Source organism: Rutidosis leptorrhynchoides, chromosome 11 (assembly GCF_046630445.1).
Source record: "Rutidosis leptorrhynchoides isolate AG116_Rl617_1_P2 chromosome 11, CSIRO_AGI_Rlap_v1, whole genome shotgun sequence".
In the NCBI taxonomy this organism is placed as follows: domain Eukaryota; kingdom Viridiplantae; phylum Streptophyta; class Magnoliopsida; order Asterales; family Asteraceae; genus Rutidosis; species Rutidosis leptorrhynchoides.
In genome coordinates, this window is record NC_092343.1 from 655360 (window position 1) to 679471 (window position 24112).

Sequence of the window (24112 nt, forward strand, 5' to 3'; positions counted from 1 at the left end):
AACTATGGCAAAAACTAAGTTTAAAACTAAATATGAGCTAAAAATACAAATATTACGCTAAAACGATTAAAAAGGGACAAAATATAAAAATATACAAAAAGTTGTAAAAATTACAATTTTTATAAAAATATTATTTTTACATTATTTATTTTATAAAACTATTAATTTTACAATTTAATTAAACTAATTAAACTAAATAATACAAATAATAAATAAAACTAAATTAATATATTAATTAACTAATAAACCCTAATTAGGGTTTTAATAATAATAATAATTAAAATATACTCCGTAATTAATGAGTTGCAGTCTGGCGTGTCAGATGGGCTCATGCGATCGCATGAGTCCTAAAAAATCCGGCCATGCGATCGCATGGGCTAGGGTTTCGGGCCACAGAGTGGGCTGCTACAGTACCGGACTCGAGTTTTAATTTTTTTTTTTCTGTTTTTGCTGTAAAATATAAAATATATTTATTAATTAAATAAAACTTATATTTTTACAAACTAAAAAAAAAATAGAAATAAAGAAACTTTATAAAACTTAAATATTTACCAAACTCTAAAAAAAATATTTATATTTTTTTTTTCTTTTAATATTTTTGAATATTTAAAACGTGTTTTTACAAAAGCGTACTAAAAATAAAAATCTTTTTTTTTTCTATATATATTAGCGTTGCGCTTCCGGCTTTTAAGCTAGATTGATTCCCCGGCAGCGGCGCCAAAAATAACTTGATGTTTCGCGAGGTGTATATAAAATACTATTAAATTTTACAAGGAAATACTATTAAATACGATACAATTTTACACAAGATATTTATTTATTTATAGAATGGATATACTTAAACCTTGCTACAACACTTATAGGCAGTGTACCTAATCGTACAGTAGTGTAGTTTTTAGTAAGTCCGGTTCGTTCCACAGGGAAAATCTTTAAACGAAGTTTAACGCTATATTAGTTTACTTTTATAAAAATACAAATATATATACAAGTAATATTATTATTATAAAGGGGGGTTTTTACCGTTTAATGACCGGTTTGTCGATTTTAAAACTTTAGTCGCAGTTAAAACCAAATGTAAAATATTAAAAATAAATACAAGACTTAAATTAAAGCGTAAAGTAAATAACGATAATGAAATTGCGAATAATAAAAGTGCGATAAAATAAACTTGCGATAATTAAAAAGTACGATAATTAAAAGTGCAATTAAATACAATAACAATAAATAAAAATGCGATAATTAGAAGTGCAATTAAATATAAAATAAAGGAAATTAAATATGAAATAAAAGAATTATGCTTATTTAAACTTCCGTAATCATGATGTTTGACGTGTTGATTTTAGTTTTATGCCCATGGGTTAATTGTCCTTTGTCCTGGATTATTTAATATGTCCGTCTGGTTTTTGTCCATAACAGTCCATCAGTCATAAATATAAAGTGCGAGTGTCCTCGTCAAATTATTCTTATACCCGAAGTTAAATATTCCAACTAATTGAGGACTTAAACTGTAACAAGATTTTAATACTTTGTTTAATAATTACACCAGGATGTCGACTGAGTGTAACCCAAGGTTTTAATATTTTGTTATCAATTATACCAAGTGTCCTTGTACATAATTTCACCCCTGTTTTAATTATTCTAGTGGCTATTAATCCATTCCCGTGTCCGGTTAAATGAACGATTATTCGTACATATAAATACCCTGCCCATCGTGTCCGATCGAGTGTAAATGGTTATTTATAGGGACGCCCAATTGTAAATCTTTATATTGACATTAACAAACTATCATTTAGTTAAACAAATATAAAGCCCATTAATAGCCCATAGTCTAATTTCCACAAGTGTCGTTCTTTTATCCAAACCCCAATTATGGTACAAAGCCCAATTACCCAATTTTAGTAATTAGCCCAACATCATGATTACTTCGGATTAAATAAGCATAATAATAACTTAGCTACGAGACATTAAATTAAAAAGGTTGAACATAACTTACAATGATTAAAAATAGCGTAGCGTTACACGGACAGAATTTCGACTTACACCCTTACAACATTCGCTAACATACCCTTATTATTAGAATTAAAATTAAAATTAAAATTATAATATATATATATATATATATATATATATATATATATATATATATATATATATATATATATATATATATATATATATATATATATATATATATATATTACGTTTGTAAGATAGAGAGATAGGATGGATTTTACGTTCACCAAACTGCGAATTTATAGGCCTGTGAACTGAAAAAGGAGCTCATGCGATCGCATGAGCTTTGCTCTTCAAGGCCATGCGATCGCATGGCCAGCTGGGGAGGCTCACATTTGGTTGTTTTCTTCTGCCGACGGTTTTATAAATAAATATAATATATTAAATAATTATAAGAATTATTTAAATATTATATTATATTTATGTGCATAGTTGACTTGTAATTTTTAGTCCGTTGCGTCGAGCGTTGAGAGTTGACTCTGGTCCCGGTTCCAGATTTTCGAACGTCCTTGCGTACAATTTAATATCTTGTACTTTTTGTTTTGAATCTTGTACTCTTGTAATTTTGAGACGTTTCTTATCAATAATTGGAACCTCGTTGATTGTATTTTGTACTTTTGAGCTTTTTGGTCGTTTGCGTCTTCAATTCGTCGAATCTGTCTTTTGTCTTCACCTTTTATTATTTAAACGAATATTACTTGTAAATAGAACAATTGCAACTAAAAGCTTGTCTTTCTTGAGGAATAATGCTATGAATTATATGTTCGTTTTTAGCATTATCATTTACCATAACTAAGGTAACCGGAAGAATTCCTAACTCATTTCACGATGACCATAGTAGACGTCAATGCGTACTAAAATGAAGTAATGGCAATGGCCGGTCGTCATTACCCCATCTTATTACGCATTTAATCTATCATGACCCATGGCTAATGAGTATTAGACTCTTCGTTCAAGTCATCCACAACCTAAACATTACACTAAAGGTCTCGTCAACGACTCTATCCTATGGAGCATGGCACAATCATTCGACCTTAACATTCATGCAAGTCCTAAACCGCTTACCCTTTAACAACAATGGTTTAAGCCTAGATAATCCCTATCGTGGGTTATCCAAGTCCCTTAAACCATAGCTCTGATACCAACTTTTAACGCCATTCTAAACGATAAATTTTTTTATTTTTTTTTTAAATTGGTGTCTGCCCAGACCCAGTTATTTACCGCGGCGCGGCTCCTTTTGTCGCGGCGCGACATATAAAGGGATTTTATCCCATGTTTAGCAGCCTTTCTGTTTCCAAAATACGTTCAAGGCCGGGGCGCGGCACACATTGTCGCGGCGCGACGTATAACGTGAGCTGGGACTGATCTGCAACACAATTTCAAAACCACAATTTGACCAATTTATCAGCTCAAAACGCATTATATCATCATAAAGCATATTTAAACTTGATTAAACCAGTTTCTTACATCATTCAACATTACGAACATCGTTTAAGTCAAGAAAACGTGTTTACACATTTCAAATACATCATTTGGTCCCAAAACTTGACGGAAGCATAAATATCAAATACATAAGACTTGGCGTTGATAAGCGGTACCATTAGAGCTTGATTCAAAATAGAGACTTGCATTACCACTCACTACAATGCCAATGCTCCTCTAGCCTCAAACGGGTTCCTTGCCTTCTCGATAACCTTTTGTTCCTAAAAACATAAACAACACGGGGGTAAGCTTTTACACTTAGTGAGTTATAGGTTTATAATATAGCATAATACATTGGGCATAACAATCACATTACTTGTCTTTCAACCTAACGGTTGCTTACTTACTTTCGGATCCGACTCTTACTTACCATAGACATAACTTACTAGGCCGACCCTAGTAATCATGTCTAAGCTAACCATAGGCATACTCTTATGCCTAAGCTACCATAATCTCATTTCATTCTCATAAACATACATAGACACTTAAAGTGTCTAAGCTAAATCATACCATAGACAAGATTACTAGCAAAGTAATAATCTTGCCTAAGCTACACATCAACCATAGATACAATTATTAGGTGAACCTAATAATTCTATCTAAGCTACTCAACTAGTGCACTTAGTCGTTACTCTCTTGCACGGATGCAATCCGAGAACACTAAGCCACTCTTGACCCGCCCATTTTACCCCCTATAAACTCACCTTGATTAAACGGATTTCCTTGATCACTTGAGGCTCCTTTACCTTGATTAGCACCTATACATGAGCTAATCTCATCAATAACATAACTCAATCAAAATTACAACATTCATAAACTTTCACACCTTCATACACATATACATTTACTTAATCCCCCTATTTGCTACTATATACATATAAACACTTACATACATAGCATTTTAACTTACCTTTTCCAATATAACAACATTATCAAGCCAACATCATTTCCTTAATCATACAAATCTCTAGTTCATCTCTTATAATCATAACATGCAATTCTTTCAAATATTCCATTAAACATCAAAATGTGCATAAATCCATTTCCATTACTAGCAACCCTAAATCATCAATTATCCAAATTCCATAACTTACAACAATAACAACAATTCATACATGAACTTTCTTCTTCATAATTATCAACTAGAACACATAAACATTTCATTGAGGCATTTCATCAAACACTTAGTGTGCATGACTTGATTCTAAGCTAGAATATCACCAATTTCACCACATTCATACCATACACTCAAAATGTAAGTTCATACATGAACTAACTTCCAAAATCATTAACAAATTCGTTCTAAATCATTCAAGTGTGCACAATTTCAACAAACAACAACCTTTAAGCTAGAGATTCATCAAGAACATCCAATCTTAGTGATACATAGATACAAAAGTTCATACCTTACCTTTAAGAGTTCAAGAACCCTAATTGTGCACAAAGAAGAGAAATTTGAAGAGTTAAGACTTGCTAGGATGCTTAGAATGCCTTAGATTTCACTAATTTATGATTGCATGAACACAATTTCATCAATTGATGAATTCTCCTTCTCCTCTTGAAGATGTCGACACACACACACACACACTGATCAATTTTCTGTAAATAAAATGATTTTCCAGCATTTTCACTTCTTTTATTAAAATAACTTTGCCTTATTTGCACTTTCTACCCTTCCCATCAAAACTCTATTATGGGAGGTCCTTAATTCTAATTTTGCACCTTTAGTCCCTTCTAACTTAACTAACAAACTTAACTCTTGTCCATTTATTTATACAAAATCATTCCATCCATGTATATATAAAATAATAAAATTTCATAAAATAATACCTTAAATAATTGGGATGTTACACAAACGTCCCCTTTTCGACTCGTATTTTTGATCATACGAACATCGTTGTTGGTATAACGTTGTGAAGATTGGGCAACGGAAGCGGAGTCGGATGCTTGTGAAATATCCATTATAGGATTAGTAAGTAGAGTTTAGTGAGTAATTATAGTATAATAATAGAGTATTTTGAGATTTAGAGAGAATAGAGAGAATTAGATGGTGTGCTTTCAACCAAAACCCAATACCATCTATTTATACTACACTTGAAGGGGTAAAATGGTCCCAAAAAAATAAAAAAACTGCAAAAAAAAAAAACGGATATAAACGGCTATTTTTTTTTGAAAGTCGAACGGCTCCAAAATCCGGATTTTATCCGGTTCAAAAAAATCCGGATTTTATCCGGTTTTTATCCGGAAAAAATCCGGTCCCCTTCCAACGTATAGATCCGGTCGATCCGGATCGGACCAGGAACCGGATCCGGTTCTGACTAAATCCGGATCCTGTCAAATCCGGTTCCGTTTTTTTTTCGATTTTTTTTCGGATCCGGTTTTTTTTTGCACCGACACACAAGTGACACGGGCAATCATCATTCCACTACCACAAGAGTTGTGAATTCTTGTCACGAGTAGGGATTGAACCTGCACCTATTTTAAATTCAAAGCTTCCACATGGCGAGTCTCAACTTCATAGGTGCTACATTGGTTCAATACATTGAAACTATCTATCAACCTAGCCAGCTCATTGTACAGCCTCAAGTTTTTGACAAAAATTGCACTTGCATCTTATTAGCACCGCGACATAAATGATTGTAATTTGTCATGACCATCAGCTTAGCATTTTGGGAACGATCACATAATTCTATCAGCTACGATTATTAGGAGAGATGCTCCTATCGTAGCAAGCAAAATCATAAAACTTCCAGATAAAAAAAAAATAAAAAAAAAAAAATCCTAAACCATCGATCCTGTTGAATAGTTCCAACTTAATAATCTGATACAAAATCTGTCTTTAACAATGGTAGTCATCATCGGGAATTTATTGAAAAGCTGGCTGGGCAGCCATGGGTCTTGTCTACTCTAACCGGTGAATTTGTGTTTCTTGTTATTATATTCAAGCCGACTCTAGGCTTTTAACATACTTCTTAGCCTGTCCACCACAAGTGAGTGTAACAAAATTAGTTGGAAATACAACATATTATTAGAGTTTGATTGAACAGGGAGAACAAAAACTAATAAGGTTTCCAAATGTTGTTCATTGAATAATAATAATAATAGCCAAGGCATCAATCATGCATCCATCCATATAAGTAGTATGTATTGACAAACAAGTATGACATGACAAGTAAGAGGTGATTGGAAATGTGCTCTTTTAAATACATAATATAGTCAGGTCATCAGCCATAATAATATAATATAATATAATAGTGTTATAATATATAAATATATATATATAAATGGATAGTCAATTATTGATACACAAAAGTAATATTATTGTATTACCTAAACTTGTGATATTTTTGCTATAAATAGCCATGAATGCAAGCATTAAACTTGCACCATTTCTCACACTTACAAAGTGTTTCTTTCTTTCTCTCCATTATCATCTTTGTTCTTACACTTCATTATTAGTATTCTTAATCAAGAATCAAATCACTAAAGGTAGTTATAAGCCTACTGAATTATAAGATCAAGAATCAAACCACTAAAGGTAGTTATAAGCCTACTGAATTATAACAAATAGAATATATATGCTGTCGGAAATGCTTTTTGGTATGTTTTTGCTGGTTGAAATAATAATAAGAATATTTAATATAATTAGTATCACCTATCACCTATGATGGTGTTCACTATTTGGAAATGTTTTTATATCTAACTGGAAATATAAAGGTATAATAAAATAAAATAATATATATACCAACCTGTTCAAGAGTTAGAAACATGATAACATTCCAAGAACCCAACCGTCCGAAGTTTGGAATAAAGCCTTTGTAGAATGCCAGAGGCCCCTGTGAACAAATTTTTTTTACACGAGCATCATAAGGATTTATTTTATCTGTTGTCATCAAAATAAACACGAGACATATATATATATATATATATATATATATATATATATATATATATATATATATATATATATATATATATATATATATATAGGGGCACGATCCATGGATAAGCTTAAAAGGAGTACAAACCGGATAAGCAAAATAAAATTTTTTTTTTTTTTGAATTTTTTTTTACATTCATAAATCTGCATTAAAATGCACCTCTAATCAATTTTTTTAATAAAAAAAAAAGTTCAAAATCTTTCAAAAATCGATGATGAATGGTAAAATTAACCATTCATCGGGTTAATTTATCATTCATCTTGTTTACGATTAATGATAAAATTAATCAATGCTAAAAAAAACCAGATGAATGGTTAAATTAACCATTCATCTGCTTTTTTTAGCATTGATTAATTTTATCATTCATCGCGAACAAAAATGAATGATAAATTAACCAGATGAATGGTTAATTTTACCATTCATCATCAATTTTTACCATTCATCATCGATGTTTACCATTCATCATCGATTTTCGAACGATTTTGTTCAAAAACTTTTTAAAATTTTTTCGTTTTCTTCTATTTGCATATTAAAGGATCGTTTTTTTTATTAAAAAAAATTTGAAATTTTACTTATCCAGTTTGTGCCCCATTTAGTGTTTATCCATGGATTGGTCCACTATATATATATATATATATATATATATATATATATATATATATATATATATATATATATATATATATATATATATATATAGTGAAAGGATCCCTAGAGAACTAGAGTATGTAGAGAACTCATAGATTGAACTTCAATTTATGTGGAGATTGAGCTTCAATCTATGGAAAAAAAAATCTGAAAAAAAAAATCAATCTGCACAGAAAAAAAAATCAATCTGCAAAAAAAAAAAAAAAACTGCAAAAAAAATGCCAAAAAAAGTCAATCTGCGTAAAAAAAAAAAACTCAAACTGCACAGGAAAAAAAGACGATCTGCAAAAAAAAAAAAAAAAAAAAAGCAAAAAAAAACGCAGATTGACTCAATCTGCACAAAAAAAAAAGTCAATTTGCACAGGAAAAAAAGACGATCTGCAAAAAAAAAAAAACTGCAAAAAAAACGCAGATTGACTCAATCTGCACGCAGATTGACTCAATCTGCATAAAAAAAACAGAAAAAAAGTCGATCTGTAAAAAAAAAAAAATATATATATATATATATATATATGTCAACCTGCAGCAGATTGGCTGAATCTGCACTAGTTCCATGGGTTCTCTACTACCTTTGGTTCTCCATGGATCCACACCCTATATATATATATATATATATATATATATATATATATATATATATATATATATATATATATATATATATATATATATATATATATATATATATATATATAATTACTCAGACCTACAAAAATTACTACATTCGGTTATTTAGTCACGCCTCATGATGTTTAATTGTCTGGAATCTAAATTCAAACCTCAAACACTTGAAGTTTCTTGCATACTATAGAATCTATCAACAGGCGGTGTAACTTGCAGGTTAATCATAACTTTTCTTTTAGGTGAGCAGGAGTTATCTAAATTATATATATTATGATATTATAATACTAAAACTTTATATTATTTCTACAAATTGGAGATAACTTACGTCGTTTTTCAAGGTCTTCACAAAACAATCAATTGTGCTTGTGTAAGTTGAATCTCCCATCATTCTTGACTTGACCTGCAATAATTATTAACACCAAAATTTCTTATCAATGAACGTACGTGAAGAAAAGGTTCAATCCAGAACAACTGTAGATACAGTTTCACTTGAATTGACATATAGTAGCAGCAGCTTCATTGACATACGTATCTAGATAACCTTATGTGAAACAAATAATCACAATTCCAAATCTTTTTCCCAATACAAAAATAAAAATAAAAATAAAAATCACGTGAAAAGGTTATAGCATTGTGCACTTGCGTAACTTAAACTAAACATACTAATAATTATATACAGACAAATTTAAAATTATGGACAAAATGGGTTTCAGGCAGTGTTGTAAATAGTTAAATATATTAAGGATATGTAATAATGGGAGGTGGTATAAGATCTGAAGTAGTACCACATCAACAGGAGACCCAATGCAAACTGCAAAAAAACCAGCACCTAAACCAGATAGGAGATGGGTGAGAACGTTGTCAGTGAACCCAGGGAGCTTCAGAATTGTCTGCATGCATTTTGTTGTAATATTCAATTCAATTCAATGAATGAGTGTCAACATATTAAACATATATTACACAAGTTACACAACACACCAGCATATATAACCATAAGTAACTTAGGTGAATCAATGAATGTATGTATGGGTTAGAAATTTACCTGCTTCACTTGGTCATAACTGGCTAACTCAGCAGCATTTATTATAGCATTGCGCGCAACATTAGGTCCAAGGCCGGTCCACAGAGCCTTAACACCTTCCTGAAATAAATAAATAAATAAATAAATAGACATTAAAATGTTCAGAAATATAAGCTACAAAATGTCAATAACAATAATAAAAAAAAAATGTAGGTAGGTACCAACCTGTCTGACTATAGTCGAATACGCATTTAACGCTCCAGAGTAACGCCTTGGAACGCCAGCTGGTAGTTTTCCTTCAGCTTGTAGGCGTACCTTGACGAGATCAGTAGGATTTGCTACTGCAATTGCAAGACCACCTACCCACAAGAAAAAATTAATACTAGCAATTAACCATTTATTTATTTGTTTATAATTATAACATGGTCGGTAATCACCAATATGTTATTGACAAAACTTGGTCGAAAAGATATTATTATCTTTTTCTGAAAATTCATCAGATAAATACAAGAAAGTAATCTCCTTCCTTACCAGTTGTAAGCCCTGCAAGTATTTTAGTAGTCAAAGGAACGTCTCCAACAAAGTTATCACCCACATACAAGTTTTTAATCTGTAACATAATAATATAACAAGAAGAGAATTAAAAACAAGTACGTTTATCATTTAAGTTAAAAAGGGTCGTAACCATTACTCTTTAGAACATTCAGAGTGAAAGTAAAAGATTGTTTCTTTTGGCAGCATGAATAGAATAGAATAGAATAGAAGAATAGAAGAAAGGTAAACGTACGGGTTCATACAGACCGATTCTTAAACCTCCATACAAGCATTGACGATGTAAGCCAGGTACAATCCCTTTCCACAAAGAAGCAAGACCTTCCTCCTTTGCAATGGTTGCGACTGTACCAAGCATTCCTCGATATTTGGGTAATGCAATTCCCTCTATTCCTTTTTTTTGCAGCTGAAGCCTAACTTTAGCAGTGTCCAATGGAATTGTGCATATCTGTTAATTCATATCAATTATCAATAAATTTATACATTTCCGTGCTTATGAAATTAAAAAATAAAAATAAAAAAAAAATAACACGGAAATTAGAGCAGTTTAATGTGATCATGGGGGCACAACTTGACAATACCCACTAAACAAATATCGTTAATTATAATTGGTTTTCGATTTCGTTTCTCATTTCCTAAAACCTCACAACAAAACGGAAAACTGAAGAAAAACTCAAACAATTAATAACTTTATTCGTGCTCTTTTAATTCAAGCACATCTCCCTCCCCAATATTGGACCGAAGCACTTTTCATGGCAACACACTTGCTAAATATCTAACCAAAAACTGAGATTTAATACATAATACCTTCGGTTAAACAATACAACAAAGATCACCATGTTATAATCTCACCAATCACCGAAAATATTGATGTCTTGATATTGCTACAAACAAAATGACTATATCTCGCAATGTCACCTTTGATGAATCTGTAATCCTACTTGACTATATGAGACCTAACACACCCCTTCTTATCATTTCCTTGAACATGTGACCAATCCTTTGACAATTTAGAACTACTCCTCGCTTGTAACATCGCTTTGGGCCCAATACCTTCTCAGCCCAAATCTACAGATGGGCTTAATTACACTTTTTCTTTTTCTGCTTCTGTCCAACAGCAGGCCCGACAACCCTCCAATCACTCCACCAACCCAAACTGACTAGCAGCCTCCTATAGCCCACCATGACCCATATGATGTTACTACTCTTTGTTAAAATGCAATGCAAATTTGATATTATAAAATAATATGGAATTAGTAGATGTATATATGTAAAATATCTAGATATTAATATGTATAAGAAAATATCTAGATATTAGAATATAAAAGAAAATTCTAGATAATTTAAATATTTATAAGTGAAGAAATATCTAGATATTTATCCATGGAAATATCTAGTGTGTATAAGTTTTCATTGAGTAGTATAAATAGGGGTGAGGAGTTCATTTGTAAGTTGTGAGAGTGAAATAAGAAGTGAGTTGTGAAGAAGAGAAGAAGAGTGTGAGTTAGCGAAAGTAGAGAAGAGAAAGTAATATTGTAATTGTAATTTAATATAAGTGTTTTTATTAAATTTCCCGATCAAGCCTTAGTTTGTGTTTAAGTTCTTAGTGCACTTTTGTTGTTCTTATTATATGGTCGGCTCTGCCGCCTAAGTAATACATGGTCGGTTATACCGCCTAAAGATATATGGTCGACACTGTCGCCTAAGTACATTGTGCACTAAGGATTTATAAAATTAAAGGCTAACCAACGTCAAAGTGTTGGTGTAGTGAGTCTAGTATAGTCTAGGTCATCTATAGTGGGTGTGTTGGGCTCGTCGAAGCTTCCAACAATTGGTATCAGAGCGGGTCGTTCGGGACCATTGCTAGTAGAGGTACTCATCGGTAAATGTTGGACGTTTACATCGACTTGTTTTCACCAAGGCTCTAAGGGAGATTCTGTCGGAGCACAGTTAGGAACTGTGAAAGCTCATCGGTCTGGGACCAAACTTATTGAACGTTGGACGTCATGATGACAGATCTTGCAAGTACGAGCAGTGGAATCAAGAGTCTCAATAACCACAACTATGGTTATTGGCGGACTTGTATAGAATCCTACTTACAAGGACAGGATTTATGGGAAATAGTTGCTGGCAGTGACACAACGCCTCCACCGAAAGAAAATGCCGAAGCCTTAAGAAAATGGAACATCAAGGCTGGGAAGGCTTTATTTATACTGAAGACTACAATCGAGGAGGATCTATTGGAGCACATTCGTGACGAGAAAACACCAAAGGCCGCTTAGGAAACTTTTGACAAGTTATTTTCAAAGAAGAATGAAGCACGCCTCCAGCTCTTGGAAAATGAGCTCGCGGGTATCTCACAAGGAAGTCTGTCTATTTCTCAGTATTTCACCAAGGTGAAATCTATCTGCCGTGAGATATCTCAACTTGCTCCTGAAGAGAAAGTGAGTGAAGCAAGGATGAAGAGAATTATCATCCACGGCCTAAGATCCGAGTATAATGGATTTATAGCCGCTGTGAGAGGATGGCCTACTCAACCATCATTAATAGAGCTGGAGAATTTATTGGCTAACCAAGAGGCATTAGCCAAGCAGATGAATGAATTGAGCATAAAAGGTGAAGAAGAAGCACTCTTCACCAATAAGAAGAAAGCAACATCTCGAAGACAAGAGGCGATTAAAGAAAGTCAGACATATGGATGGAAGAGTCACCCAAAGTCAAAAGGCAACGCTTCAGGGGGAGCTCGGGGAGCTCAACAAGGAAGAAGAGATCATCGCCAACAATATGGAGAAAATGATAAGAGAAAGAATGGTGAATGCTTCAATTGTGGCAAGAAGGGTCATTTTGCTCGAGATTGTAAATTCCCCAAAAGGCGAACTTTTGAAGGAAATGTGGCCACCGCAAGAGATGAGAAGAAAGAGGTCACATTTGAAGCAACCATTAATGAGGAAACATGGGATGCAGAAGCTGGATTTTCTGTTGAAGCTGGCATGGATGATCAAGCTCTTGCAGCAACCTTAAAGTCAACAATAAACTACAAAGATGATTGGATCATCGATTCTGGGTGCTCAAATCATATGACCAATGATGAGACGAAGCTGCAAGAAATGGATGATTACAAAGGAAAGAGAGTCGTGTTGACAGCCGACAATTCAAGGTTGTCTATTTCTCACATTGGAAAGACAATAATTCCAAATGAAGGTAGCTCTCATAAGCTCCAACTCGAGAAAGTGTATCTTGTCCCTGGTCTAAAGAAGAATTTACTGTCAGTACCACAATTGACAGCAGAAGGGAATTATGTGCTCTTTGGACCAGAAGATGTGTCCGTATTCAAGAGAGTGAAGGTGGTTGGCAATCCAATTATGCAAGGAAGAAGAATAGAGTCGGTCTATGTACTATCTGCTGAAACAACATATGTGGATAAGACTCGAAAGAATGAGACGGCTGATCTTTGGCATGAACGTCTTGGGCATGTGGGCTACAACAAGTTAAAGGAGATGATGGTGAAACACATAGTAAATGGGCTTCCTCAAATTGATATCCGAACAGATACAATATGTGCTGGATGTCAATTTGGAAAAGCTCACCAATTGCCATTCAAGGAGTCACAACATCAGTCCAAAACACCAGTAGAGCTCATACACTCAGATGTCTTCGGCCCAGTGAAACAAACATCACTTGGAGGAATGAAGTATATGGTGACATTCATTGATGACTTCTCAAGGTATGTGTGGGTTTACTTCATGAAGGAAAAGTCTGAGACTTTTCAGAAGTTTAAAGAGTTCAAGAAGAAGATAGAAAGTGAGCTCAATAATAAGATTAGGTGCTTACGCACAGATAATGGAAGAGAATATTTATCGACTGAGTTCAATATGTATCTTGAGAAGCACAAGATCAGAAGGCAATTAACTTGCCCTAATACTCCACAACAGAATGGAGTGGCAGAACGTAAGAATCGTCATCTTGCTGAAACTTATCGAAGTATGCTTCATGGTAAGAATGTACCAGGAAGATTTTGGGCCGAATGTATGAGGACGGCTTCATACGTGATTAACAGACTCCCACAAACAAAGTTGGGATATATTTCACCATATGAAAGATTATGGAAGATCAAGCCAACCGTCAATCATCTCAAGGTTTTTGGATGTGTATTATGTCTTCGTACCAGATCATCTACGAAGCAAATTTGATAAGAAGGCAATTCGGTGCATTTTTGTCGGTTATGATGAATCAAGAAAAGGATGGAGATGTTGTGATCCAAATACCGGAAAGTGTCATACTTCAAGAAGTGTGGTATTTGATGAAGCTTCTTCATGGTGGTCACCTCAAAAGATAGAGCTTCCAGAATCTCATGGATTAGAAGAAGTTCCAAAAGAGAAAGAAGAACATAAAGAGCACATAACGGATCCAATTAAAGAAGGAGATGGATCGTACTCTAAAGAAACGAGTCCATGGAAAACTGGGGTACATCAATCTACATCCGAAGAGGTTCGTCCAAGCCAAATGGATGCCGAGGAGCATGTGCAAGAATTACGGAGATCAACAAGGCCGAGGCAACCTAATCCGAGGTATGCCAATGCTGCTCATGTGGATGAATCAATACCTATTGAGCCTTCCACTTATGAAGAAGCAGCACAAAGTCAAGAATGGCAGAAAGCGATGGAAGAAGAAATTAATGCACTAAAAGAAAACCAGACATGGAGTTTAGTTCCAAAGCCAAAAGATGTAAAACCAATATCTTGTAAATGGGTTTACAAGGTGAAGACTCGATCAGATGGCTCCATTGAAAGGTATAAAGCTCGACTTGTTGCTAGAGGTTTTTCTCAACAATATGGGCTGGATTATGAAGAAACGTTTAGTCCAGTGGCGAAGATCACAACAATTCGAGCTCTACTAGCTTTAGCCGCTAGCAAATCTTGGAAGCTGTGGCAGATGGATGTCAAGAACGCTTTCTTACATGGAGAACTTGACAAAGAAATTTATATGGAGCAACCAAGAGGCTTTGAGAACAAGTCTCATCCTGACCATGTCTGCAAATTAAAGAAAGCACTATATGGCTTGAAGCAGGCTCCAAGAGCTTGGTACGGGAAGACTGGCGAGTTCTTAGTACAAAGTGCTTTCACAGTTTCTCCTTCAGATTCTAGTTTATTTGTGAAACAAGATCAAGGAAAACTAGCCATAGTGCTAGTATATGTGGATGACTTAATCATCACGAGAGATCACTATGAGGAGATCCAAAGAACAAGAGAGAATCTGTCTATCAGATTTCATATAAAGGAGCTTGGAGAACTCAAACATTTTCTTGGACTCGAAATAGAGCAGAAAAGAGAAGGATTATTTCTAGGACAACAAAAATATGCGCGAGATCTTTTACAAAAGTACGGAATGCTTAATTGCAAACCTATCTCAACTCCGATGGATCCGAATACAAAACTACGAGCAAATGAAGGAAAAAGTCTTCAAGATGTTACCATGTATCGAAAGATGGTCGGAAGTCTTATTTATCTCACACTAAGCCGGCCAGACATATCTTATGCAGTTGGAGTGGTTAGTCGATACATGAGCAATCCGAAGAAGCCTCACCTTGATGTTGTACGACGCATCTTAAGGTATGTTAAAGGCACTATTAACTTTGGCATTTTATATAAGAGAACAAAAGAATGTCGGGTGACTGGATATTGTGACGCTGATTATGCTGGAGACTATGATACACGACGGTCAACAACGGGATACATGTTTAGTTTTGGATCAGGAGTAATATCATGGTGCAGCAAGAGACAACCAACAGTATCCTTATCAAGCACTGAAGCAGAATATCGGTCGGCAGCATCAGCAACGCAAGAAATTACTTGGTTGAAGCAACTAATGGAGGATCTACATCAATCAGCAGATTATCAAGTAAAGCTTTTCTGCGATAACCTATCAGCTATACGTCTAGCAGAAAATCCAATCTTTCATGCGAGAACAAAACATATAGAAGTGCACTATTACTATGTTCGCGAAAAGGTTCTTGAAGGGGAGATCAAGATGGTGCCAACAAAGACAGATGAACAGGTTGCACATATATTCACCAAGAGCCTAAGTAAATCGAAGTTTACAAAATTCAGAGAAGCACTTGGAATGGTCTGCAAGACATCGTTGGAAGAAAATTTGCATTGAGGGGAGTGTTAAAATGCAATGCAATTTTGATATTATAAAATAATATGGAATTAGTAGATGTATATATGTAAAATATCTAGATATTAATATGTATAAGAAAATATCTAGATATTAGAATATAAAAGAAAATTCTAGATAATTTAGATATTTATAAGTGAAGAAACATCTAGATATTTATCCATGGAAATATCTAGTGTGTAGAAGTTTCCATGGAGTAGTATAAATAGGAGTGAGGAGTTCATTTGTAAGTTGTGAGAGTGAAATAAGAAGTGAGTTGTGAAGAAGAGAAGAAGAGTGTGAGTTAGCGAAAGTAGAGAAGAGAAAGCTTGTAAGTAATATTGTAATTGTAATTTAATATAAGTGTTTTTATTAAGTTTCCCGATCAAAGCCTTAGTTTGTGTTTAAGTTCTTAGTGCACTTTTGTTGTTCTTATTATATGGTCGGCTCTGCCGTCTAAGTAATACATGGTCGGTTATACCGCCTAAAGATATATGGTCGACACTGTCGCCTAAGTACATTGTGTACTAAGGATTTATAAAATTAAAGGCTAACCAACGTCAAAGTGTTGGTGTAGTGAGTCTAGTATAGTCTAGGTCCTCTATAGTGGGTGGGTTGGGCTCGTCGAAGCTTCCAACACTCTTCTCCTCTTCCTAAATCTCATTTCCAAGCTCTTAAACATTATGATTGGCAAAATGTTATGTCAAACCAAATTTAATGCTTTAACTAAAATTGGTATGTTGGTTCTTGGTCTCTTTACACAGCCAATTTGGTTTATTTTGATTATGTTATTGTTAGTGTTGTATACATATGTCTGCTTGTCCTGCCCAACAGACAACACACATAGAGTTAAACATACACTCTGTTCGCAATTATTAAGTGGTTGCCGGGAATGTCTTATATTTTCACGACCCTTCACTACTTCAATATGTCGATATCTTCACGAAGGCTCTCCCGTAGACTTTATTTGCTGACTTTTGCCCCAGTTTGAGGAGCTCGAGCAACAAGGGATTAATAGCGGGCCTCTATCAAGTGTACAGAGCTTGTATTATTAATTTTTATATTTGGCTTACAGCCTATTTTGTCCAATGTTTGTAAGGCTTGATAGTATAATGCATGCAATCATTCAATGGAAATGATAAGAACATTATTTTACAGATCAGAAAAGAAAAAAAATATTAAACACAACTCAGAATTAACTCTAAATAAATTCGGGTTTACAAAATCAGCGATAAAGTAGCAAACGTTAATCAATTATATGTAATGTGTAATGAAAAATAACATAAAGAACCATAATTGCAGAAATCAAGCACAACTATAAGCGATCAAAGTAACAAAAATAGTATTAAAAAAAAAAATGTAATTGATTGAAATGAATACCTCAGCAAAACAAGCAGCGAAGGCACTGCTAGCAAAAGTACCGGCGAATGAGATGTCCGATTTAGAACCACCGCCCACCATTCTTACCAATTTTTTTATTTATTAAATCCGATTTAGGGTTTATCAAAAGGGAATCTCCCCAAAAAAATGGCCAGGTGAAGTGTACACTTACCAATGAGCATATATATTTATATTTTTTTTATTTTCAACTTTGAAGGCTCCTTTTTTATAGGGGATGATTCTCGCACACTGTTTTTTATCCTCACACACCCTACCCTATTATTAGGGAGGAGTTCAAGTAAATTGGTGTGTGAGGATCAAAAAATAGTGTGTGAGAATCATCCCCGTTTTTTTATAACACAAAGTGAGCACCGAACGTTTACAAATACAAATATTTTAAATTTTATTAATCATTCAAAATCAAATGAAGTTATTAAAGTGGGCATTATCAATGGTATCCAATCTATGCATAAACTAAGTGTATACGTAGTAAATTGTGGCAAAAATCGCAACTTAGCCCTTAGGGAGTTTATCCATAGTACTTAAAAATTCGGGGCGTACTTGAATGTTTATCAAGTTTGACTTTAATCGATTTTGATCGAGGTTTGATTGATTTTTCTTCGGAGTAATCCCATTTTGACCGAGTTTTAGCCGATTTTCTAAGTATTCCAGAGCTTTGGCCGTGTTTGACCAAGTTTGACCGAGATTCACCGAGTACTTGCCGATGTGCAAAAATCAAGTACTCATCTAGTAATTGAATTCTGCCCTAGTTCTGCAACACTTATGTAGTACATGCTCAAAACACTAGGTGTATCACACACACATATATAGCTATTATAATAATAGCACAAACTAATACACAATTGAAACACTAATACCCTCATGTATTTATTTATTTATATACTGCACCGGTTATTCATATAGCAGAGATATGGATAACCCTTTGGGTGTTCGGCTTTTCCTAAACTATTTAAGCTATCAAAATTAACTGCAACAAACACTTTAGACGACATGGAATATAATACAGATAATCACAATACTCCGTATTCTTCAATGTTTAGAAAGTAAATAAAACAATCACATAAACCAAAATCTTTATTTACTTATTTCCATTCAGTTTTTCTTTATGCTTTATTATTATATAAATATAAATAAATAAATAAATAAATGATCTGAAAGGATGTATATTGCAACTTTGCCTTTCTGAACAATTTTGTTTTTCTCAAATCAAATATATTATATATTATAATCATTCATTCCTCGACTTATATAACATGTTACATTAAAAATATATGACCTCCAAAACCTCAATCTTCATATAAGAAGACAATTACTTTACTTACAAATAGAACAACACCACCAAAAATAAGCTAAAGAATTAGTCTAACTCAGTTTATTCTTCTTCACAAGAATCCACTTCCTTACTTTCTTTATACATTCCTCATCAAAATTTATATACAACTGCCTCAACTTCATAATTACCTTGGTTAAACTTGAATTAACATGTTTTTCATATCTCTCATATGCTACCGGAACCGTCAGAATGACAAAAGTACCTGTTCAAAAGATGGTTCAAAGTTAATTCAATACCCGCACTATCTTTGCAGACAAGTTGAGGTGGAAAACTAGTAACGGCTCCATTTCTATGGGTTGGCCAGTTGGGTTAGATTGATATGAATAACGTACACTTTTAATGCAAATTATAACTTCTTCTTTATTAGTATTATACAGTTGAAGAACTTGACTTATTGGGGAAGAAAAGTTTAGAAGATTATATGAATAAAACCAAATATTGGAAGGAAGATCTTGGCCCATTTGATATGTTGTTTAACTGTTTACTTAATCATTCAAATTTGAGCATTTGACTTGTTATGCAAAAACATAACCCTTACTGAGTTACTGACCCATTCACAAGTAAATGGGTTGAAATTAGGTGGAAAAACTTACTTGTGTAGCATAATGTACGGAAATCGGTTAAACTTCCAATAACAGAAATCAAAACCAGATATGCAGCCACTTTTGCAAACATTTTTGGATCTTTAGCAAGTGCAACATCATGGGATATAGACAGCACCGTGTTTATTTGGTCACGAATCAGAGCTGCAGCCTCGTTTATAGTTTCTTCTGAAATTTGTAAGTCTGGTATTGGCGGTGTGGGTCTGTTGAGTTATAACGTTTACAAATATCATATGAAATGAATCCCAAAATACAAAATGTGTGTAGTGCACAGTGCACTATAATCCCACAAAGTCAAGGTCAAACAGAGAAATATCCAACTTAAGTAATGATACAAATATTATAGCTATGGATTTCCATATAAAATTTTGTTTTTCCTTTGTATCATTTCTTGAGAGAAAGGAAGAATCATATCGACTCTATCTATAATAGAAAGTTGGTCCATTTGACCTGAAAAGTCAAACTGTATGATCTTTGAGATAGGGGGTGGGTATGAGTTATATTACCTGTTGAGAATTTGTGCTGATTTCGCCCAAAGGAAAAGAATTATAAGAAGAAGCAGGAGGACATTGGAGATGTATGATAACAATGTGTAATCAGATCGTTCAAACATCAACCAAGAAGCACACGTTATTACTAGTAGTGATGTGGTAACATTTTTATGCCTCCACAGAATCACGTCTGCTACTGTATGAAAGTTTTATATATAAGTTTCAAAATAAATCAATACATATATATGAGTTTTACAGGATAAGATTGACCTATATATCTTGTTATAAATTTACCACTGGCACAATATAAATTTAGTTACAGTGATTATCTTATTCTTCTGATTATTTAATTTTCACATAATAATCGTTTCTAAAACACTACCAAAACACCACTATCAGTTTCTTATCAACTTTGAAATTATATGTTCTGTTTTAAGATCACACAACAAGTCCAACATTCTTCATGATCGAAGCGGTAATCGGAGAACACAAAGATGATCATGATTCATATCTAAAGTTATGATCAACATGAATTTTTGGCCCCATGATATTAGAATTTTTTTGGGAATTTATTAAATCAAGCTTGTTGATGTAGAGCAATTGAGATTAAGGCATCTAAATATTGATGTCAACCTGTTTACTTCCCAAACACTAATATGGCATGCATTTTTTCTATATAACACACTATCAACCTAAATTGCATTTTTTTAATCCAACATTAAAGAGTTTATGCCAAAATTGAAGTTGAAAACAAGTGAGAAGTTCAATTGTACATTTTCTTTTTTCTAGAACCAAAATTGAAGATCAAAATGAATCTTGATCCATCATCCATGAATTAAAAAAAAAAAAAAAAAAAAAAAAAAAAAAATTTGAAAAATGTATGTAAATTTAGAAAGACAGTACTTACAAAGTCCACCTCCAAGATTCTGATGAATACTTGAGTGATTGTTGAGCAACAATACATCTGATGAACTCATTCAGATTCTGCAAAGCAAACAAAGATCTGAAACTGGATCCTATCACAATTCACAAAAATATAAAGTTGTAACTGTAAAGGTACTACTGTATTCACCTTTATTTTATGACGATGATGATAATAATACTGTACTGCAAATAGAAATATAGAATAGTGATGGTTGAAACCTGTGGGGTTTAGTTTCTTAGATTACAGCCTAAAAGATTAAAAAGAAACAATGGTGTGTTTTGGCCTTTTTCTAAATCTAAATAAATAAATAAATAAATAAATAAATGATGAAATTTCAAGGAAAACGACATTCGTGTGGTGAGAGAGTATTAAGTAATCCAATGTAAAAAGGTCAAGTCTTTCATACACACATGACACATCCTCTTTCTTAATACAATCACTAGTTTTTTTTAGAAAATTGGATAAATGGTACCTGTAGTTTACATGAAATGGGATAAATGGTCCCTGATATTCATTTTCGAGGTTCGTGGTCCCTGTGGTTTACAAAACGAGAGTGGGTGGTCCCTGCCTCTAACGGACGTCAAATTGTGTGAATGAAAGACTTGACCTTTTTACATTGGATTACTTAATACTCTCTCACCACAGGAATGTCGTTTTCCTTGAAATTTCATCACATGATCTGCACATGTGGGCAGTTTCATACTTTTATCATTTTCTCATCCTTCAAAAGTACAGGGACCACTTGTTGATTTTTCATCTTCATCTCTTTCTTAATCAATTAATAATCAAACTCAAATTAATTACAAACATTAAATTAAACATAAACAAAATAAAATAAAAATTAACATTAAACATAAACATAAACATAAACAAAATTAAAAAAAATTATTACGAAGTTGAATTGTATAAGCAACCAATACCATCACATGAATATAAATATCACCCTGGTTTTTGTTTCCGGCAACATTTAGTAACAAATCAAATCCAACTCATATACTAAAAGAAAATCAAACTAATAGGCCAAATTAACAGGATATAGAACTAAAATCAAAAACTTTGAACATATGACAATATCCTCAAGGTGTATTAAATTATAGATTTTACCATTTTGATCCAATAATCAAAAACTTTTAACCCGAACGGAACCATTTATAATTTTTGCAGCATAATAAATTATCAATTAACAAACTTTTATATGTTTTCATAAATATTACTAAGTATATGAAATGTCCCGTTCTTATTGATTAAAAACGTTCCATATTAATTGATTTCGTTGCGAGGTTTTGACCTCTATATGAGACGTTTTTCAAAGACTGCATTCATTTTAAAACAAACCATAACCTTTATTTCATCAATAAAGGTTTAAAAAGCTTTACGTAGATTATCAAATAATGATAATCTAAAATATCTTGTTTACACACGACCATTATATAATGGTTTACAATGCAAATATGTTACAACAAAATAAGTTTCTTGAATGCAGTTTTTACACAATATCATACAAGCATGGACTCCAAATCTCGTCCTTATTTAAGTATGCGACAGCGGAAGCTCTTAATAATCACCTGAGAATAAACATGCTTAAAACGTCAACAAAAATGTTGGTGAGTTATAGGTTTAACCTATATATATCAAATCATAATAATAGACCACAAGATTTCATATTTCAATACACATCCCATACATAGAGATAAAAATTATTCATATGGTGAACACCTGGTAACCGACATTAACAAGATGCATATATAAGAATATCCCCATCATTCCGGGACACCCTTCGGATATGATATAAATTTCGAAGTACTAAAGCATCCGGTACTTTGGATGGGGTTTGTTAGGCCCAATAGATCTATCTTTAGGATTCGCGTCAATTAGGGTGTCTGTTCCCTAATTCTTAGATTACCATACTTAATAAAAAGGGGCATATTCGATTTCGATAATTCAACCATAGAATGTAGTTTCACGTACTTGTGTCTATTTTATAAATCATTTATAAAACCTGCATGTATTCTCATCCCAAAAATATTAGATTTTAAAAGTGGGACTATAACTCACTTTCACAGATTAAGTTAGCATATCATATAGATATAGAACATGTGTTTAGTTGATTTTAAAAGTCAAGTTAGAAGGATTAACTTTTATTTGCGAACAAGTTTAGAATTAACTAAACTATGTTCTAGTGATTACAAGTTTAAACCTTCGAATAAGATAGCTTTATATGTATGAATCGAATGATGTTATGAACATCATTACTACCTCAAGTTCCTTGGATAAACCTACTGGAAAAGAGAAAAATGGATCTAGCTTCAACGGATCCTTGGATGGCTCGAAGTTCTTGAAGCAGAATCATGACACGAAAACAAGTTCAAGTAAGATCATCACTTGAAATAAGATTGATATAGTTATAGAAATTGAACCAAAGTTTGAATATGATTATTACCTTGTATTAGAATGATAACCTACTATAAGAAACAAAGATTTCTTGAGGTTGGATGATCACCTTACAAGATTGGAAGTGAGCTAGCAAACTTGAAAGTATTCTTGATTTTATGTAACTAGAACTTGTAGAATATATGAAGAACACTTAGAACTTGAAGATAGAACTTGAGAGAGATCAATTAGATGAAGAAAATTGAAGAATGAAAGTGTTTGTAGGTGTTTTTGGTCGTTGGTGTATGGATTAGATATAAAGGATATGTAATTTTGTTTTCATGTAAATAAGTCATGAATGATTACTCATATTTTTGTAATTTTATGAGATATTTCATGCTAGTTGCCAAATGATGGTTCCCACATGTGTTAGGTGACTCACATGGGCTGCTAAGAGCTGATCATTGGAGTGTATATACCAATAGTACATACATCTAAAAGCTGTGTATTGTACGAGTACGAATACGGGTGCATACGAGTAGAATTGTTGATG

The 24112-nt window shown here is 33.1% G+C and overlaps 2 protein-coding genes across 3 annotated transcripts; both read right to left on the reverse strand.

Annotated features, from left to right (window-relative positions):
* Positions 1–6082: 6082 nt before the first annotated feature.
* LOC139876752 (mitochondrial uncoupling protein 1) lies at positions 6083–17997 on the reverse strand. Its single transcript, XM_071864129.1, has 9 exons — positions 17818–17997; positions 10517–10729; positions 10261–10339; positions 9955–10088; positions 9751–9849; positions 9494–9598; positions 9034–9108; positions 7245–7331; positions 6083–6472 (listed from the first exon to the last, which is right to left on the reverse strand). Exons 1-9 carry the CDS (start codon positions 17896–17898, stop codon positions 6437–6439), a joined length of 909 nt encoding a protein of 302 aa, XP_071720230.1. The 5' UTR covers positions 17899–17997; the 3' UTR covers positions 6083–6436.
* A 1203-nt stretch (positions 17998–19200) lies between these two features.
* Positions 19201–21460, reverse strand: LOC139877397 (reticulon-like protein B12). Of its 2 annotated transcripts, none has more exons than XM_071864817.1 (5): positions 21337–21460; positions 21172–21248; positions 20280–20457; positions 19765–19976; positions 19201–19373 (listed from the first exon to the last, which is right to left on the reverse strand). In XM_071864817.1, the coding sequence occupies exons 2-5, from the start codon at positions 21239–21241 to the stop codon at positions 19201–19203; spliced, it is 633 nt and encodes a 210-aa protein (XP_071720918.1). In that variant the 5' UTR covers positions 21242–21248; positions 21337–21460. The 2 variants fall into 2 exon arrangements, with proteins under 2 accessions (XP_071720918.1, XP_071720917.1); XM_071864816.1 differs by having other exon boundaries at positions 20280–20460.
* Between the last annotated feature and the right edge of the window lie 2652 nt (positions 21461–24112).

Excerpts from the sequence above, each read along its gene's own strand:
- LOC139876752 (XM_071864129.1), bottom strand. The coding sequence starts at position 17,898 with ATGGTGGGCGGTGGTTCTAAATCGGACATCTCATTCGCCGGTACTTTT. Across the intron at positions 10,089-10,260 it reads ACTTGCAGGGCTTACAACTG|GTGGTCTTGCAATTGCAGTA; the intron begins GTAAGGAAGGAG and ends TCTTGTGGGTAG. Across the intron at positions 9,109-9,493 it reads TTGGGTCTCCTGTTGATGTG|GTCAAGTCAAGAATGATGGG; the intron begins GTACTACTTCAG and ends TAATTATTGCAG.
- LOC139877397 (XM_071864816.1), bottom strand. The coding sequence starts at position 21,241 with ATGAGTTCATCAGATGTATTGTTGCTCAACAATCACTCAAGTATTCAT. Across the intron at positions 19,977-20,279 it reads TCAGCACAAATTCTCAACAG|ACCCACACCGCCAATACCAG; the intron begins GTAATATAACTC and ends ATAACTCAACAG. Across the intron at positions 19,374-19,764 it reads CCGTACATTATGCTACACAA|GTACTTTTGTCATTCTGACG; the intron begins GTAAGTTTTTCC and ends TCTTTTGAACAG.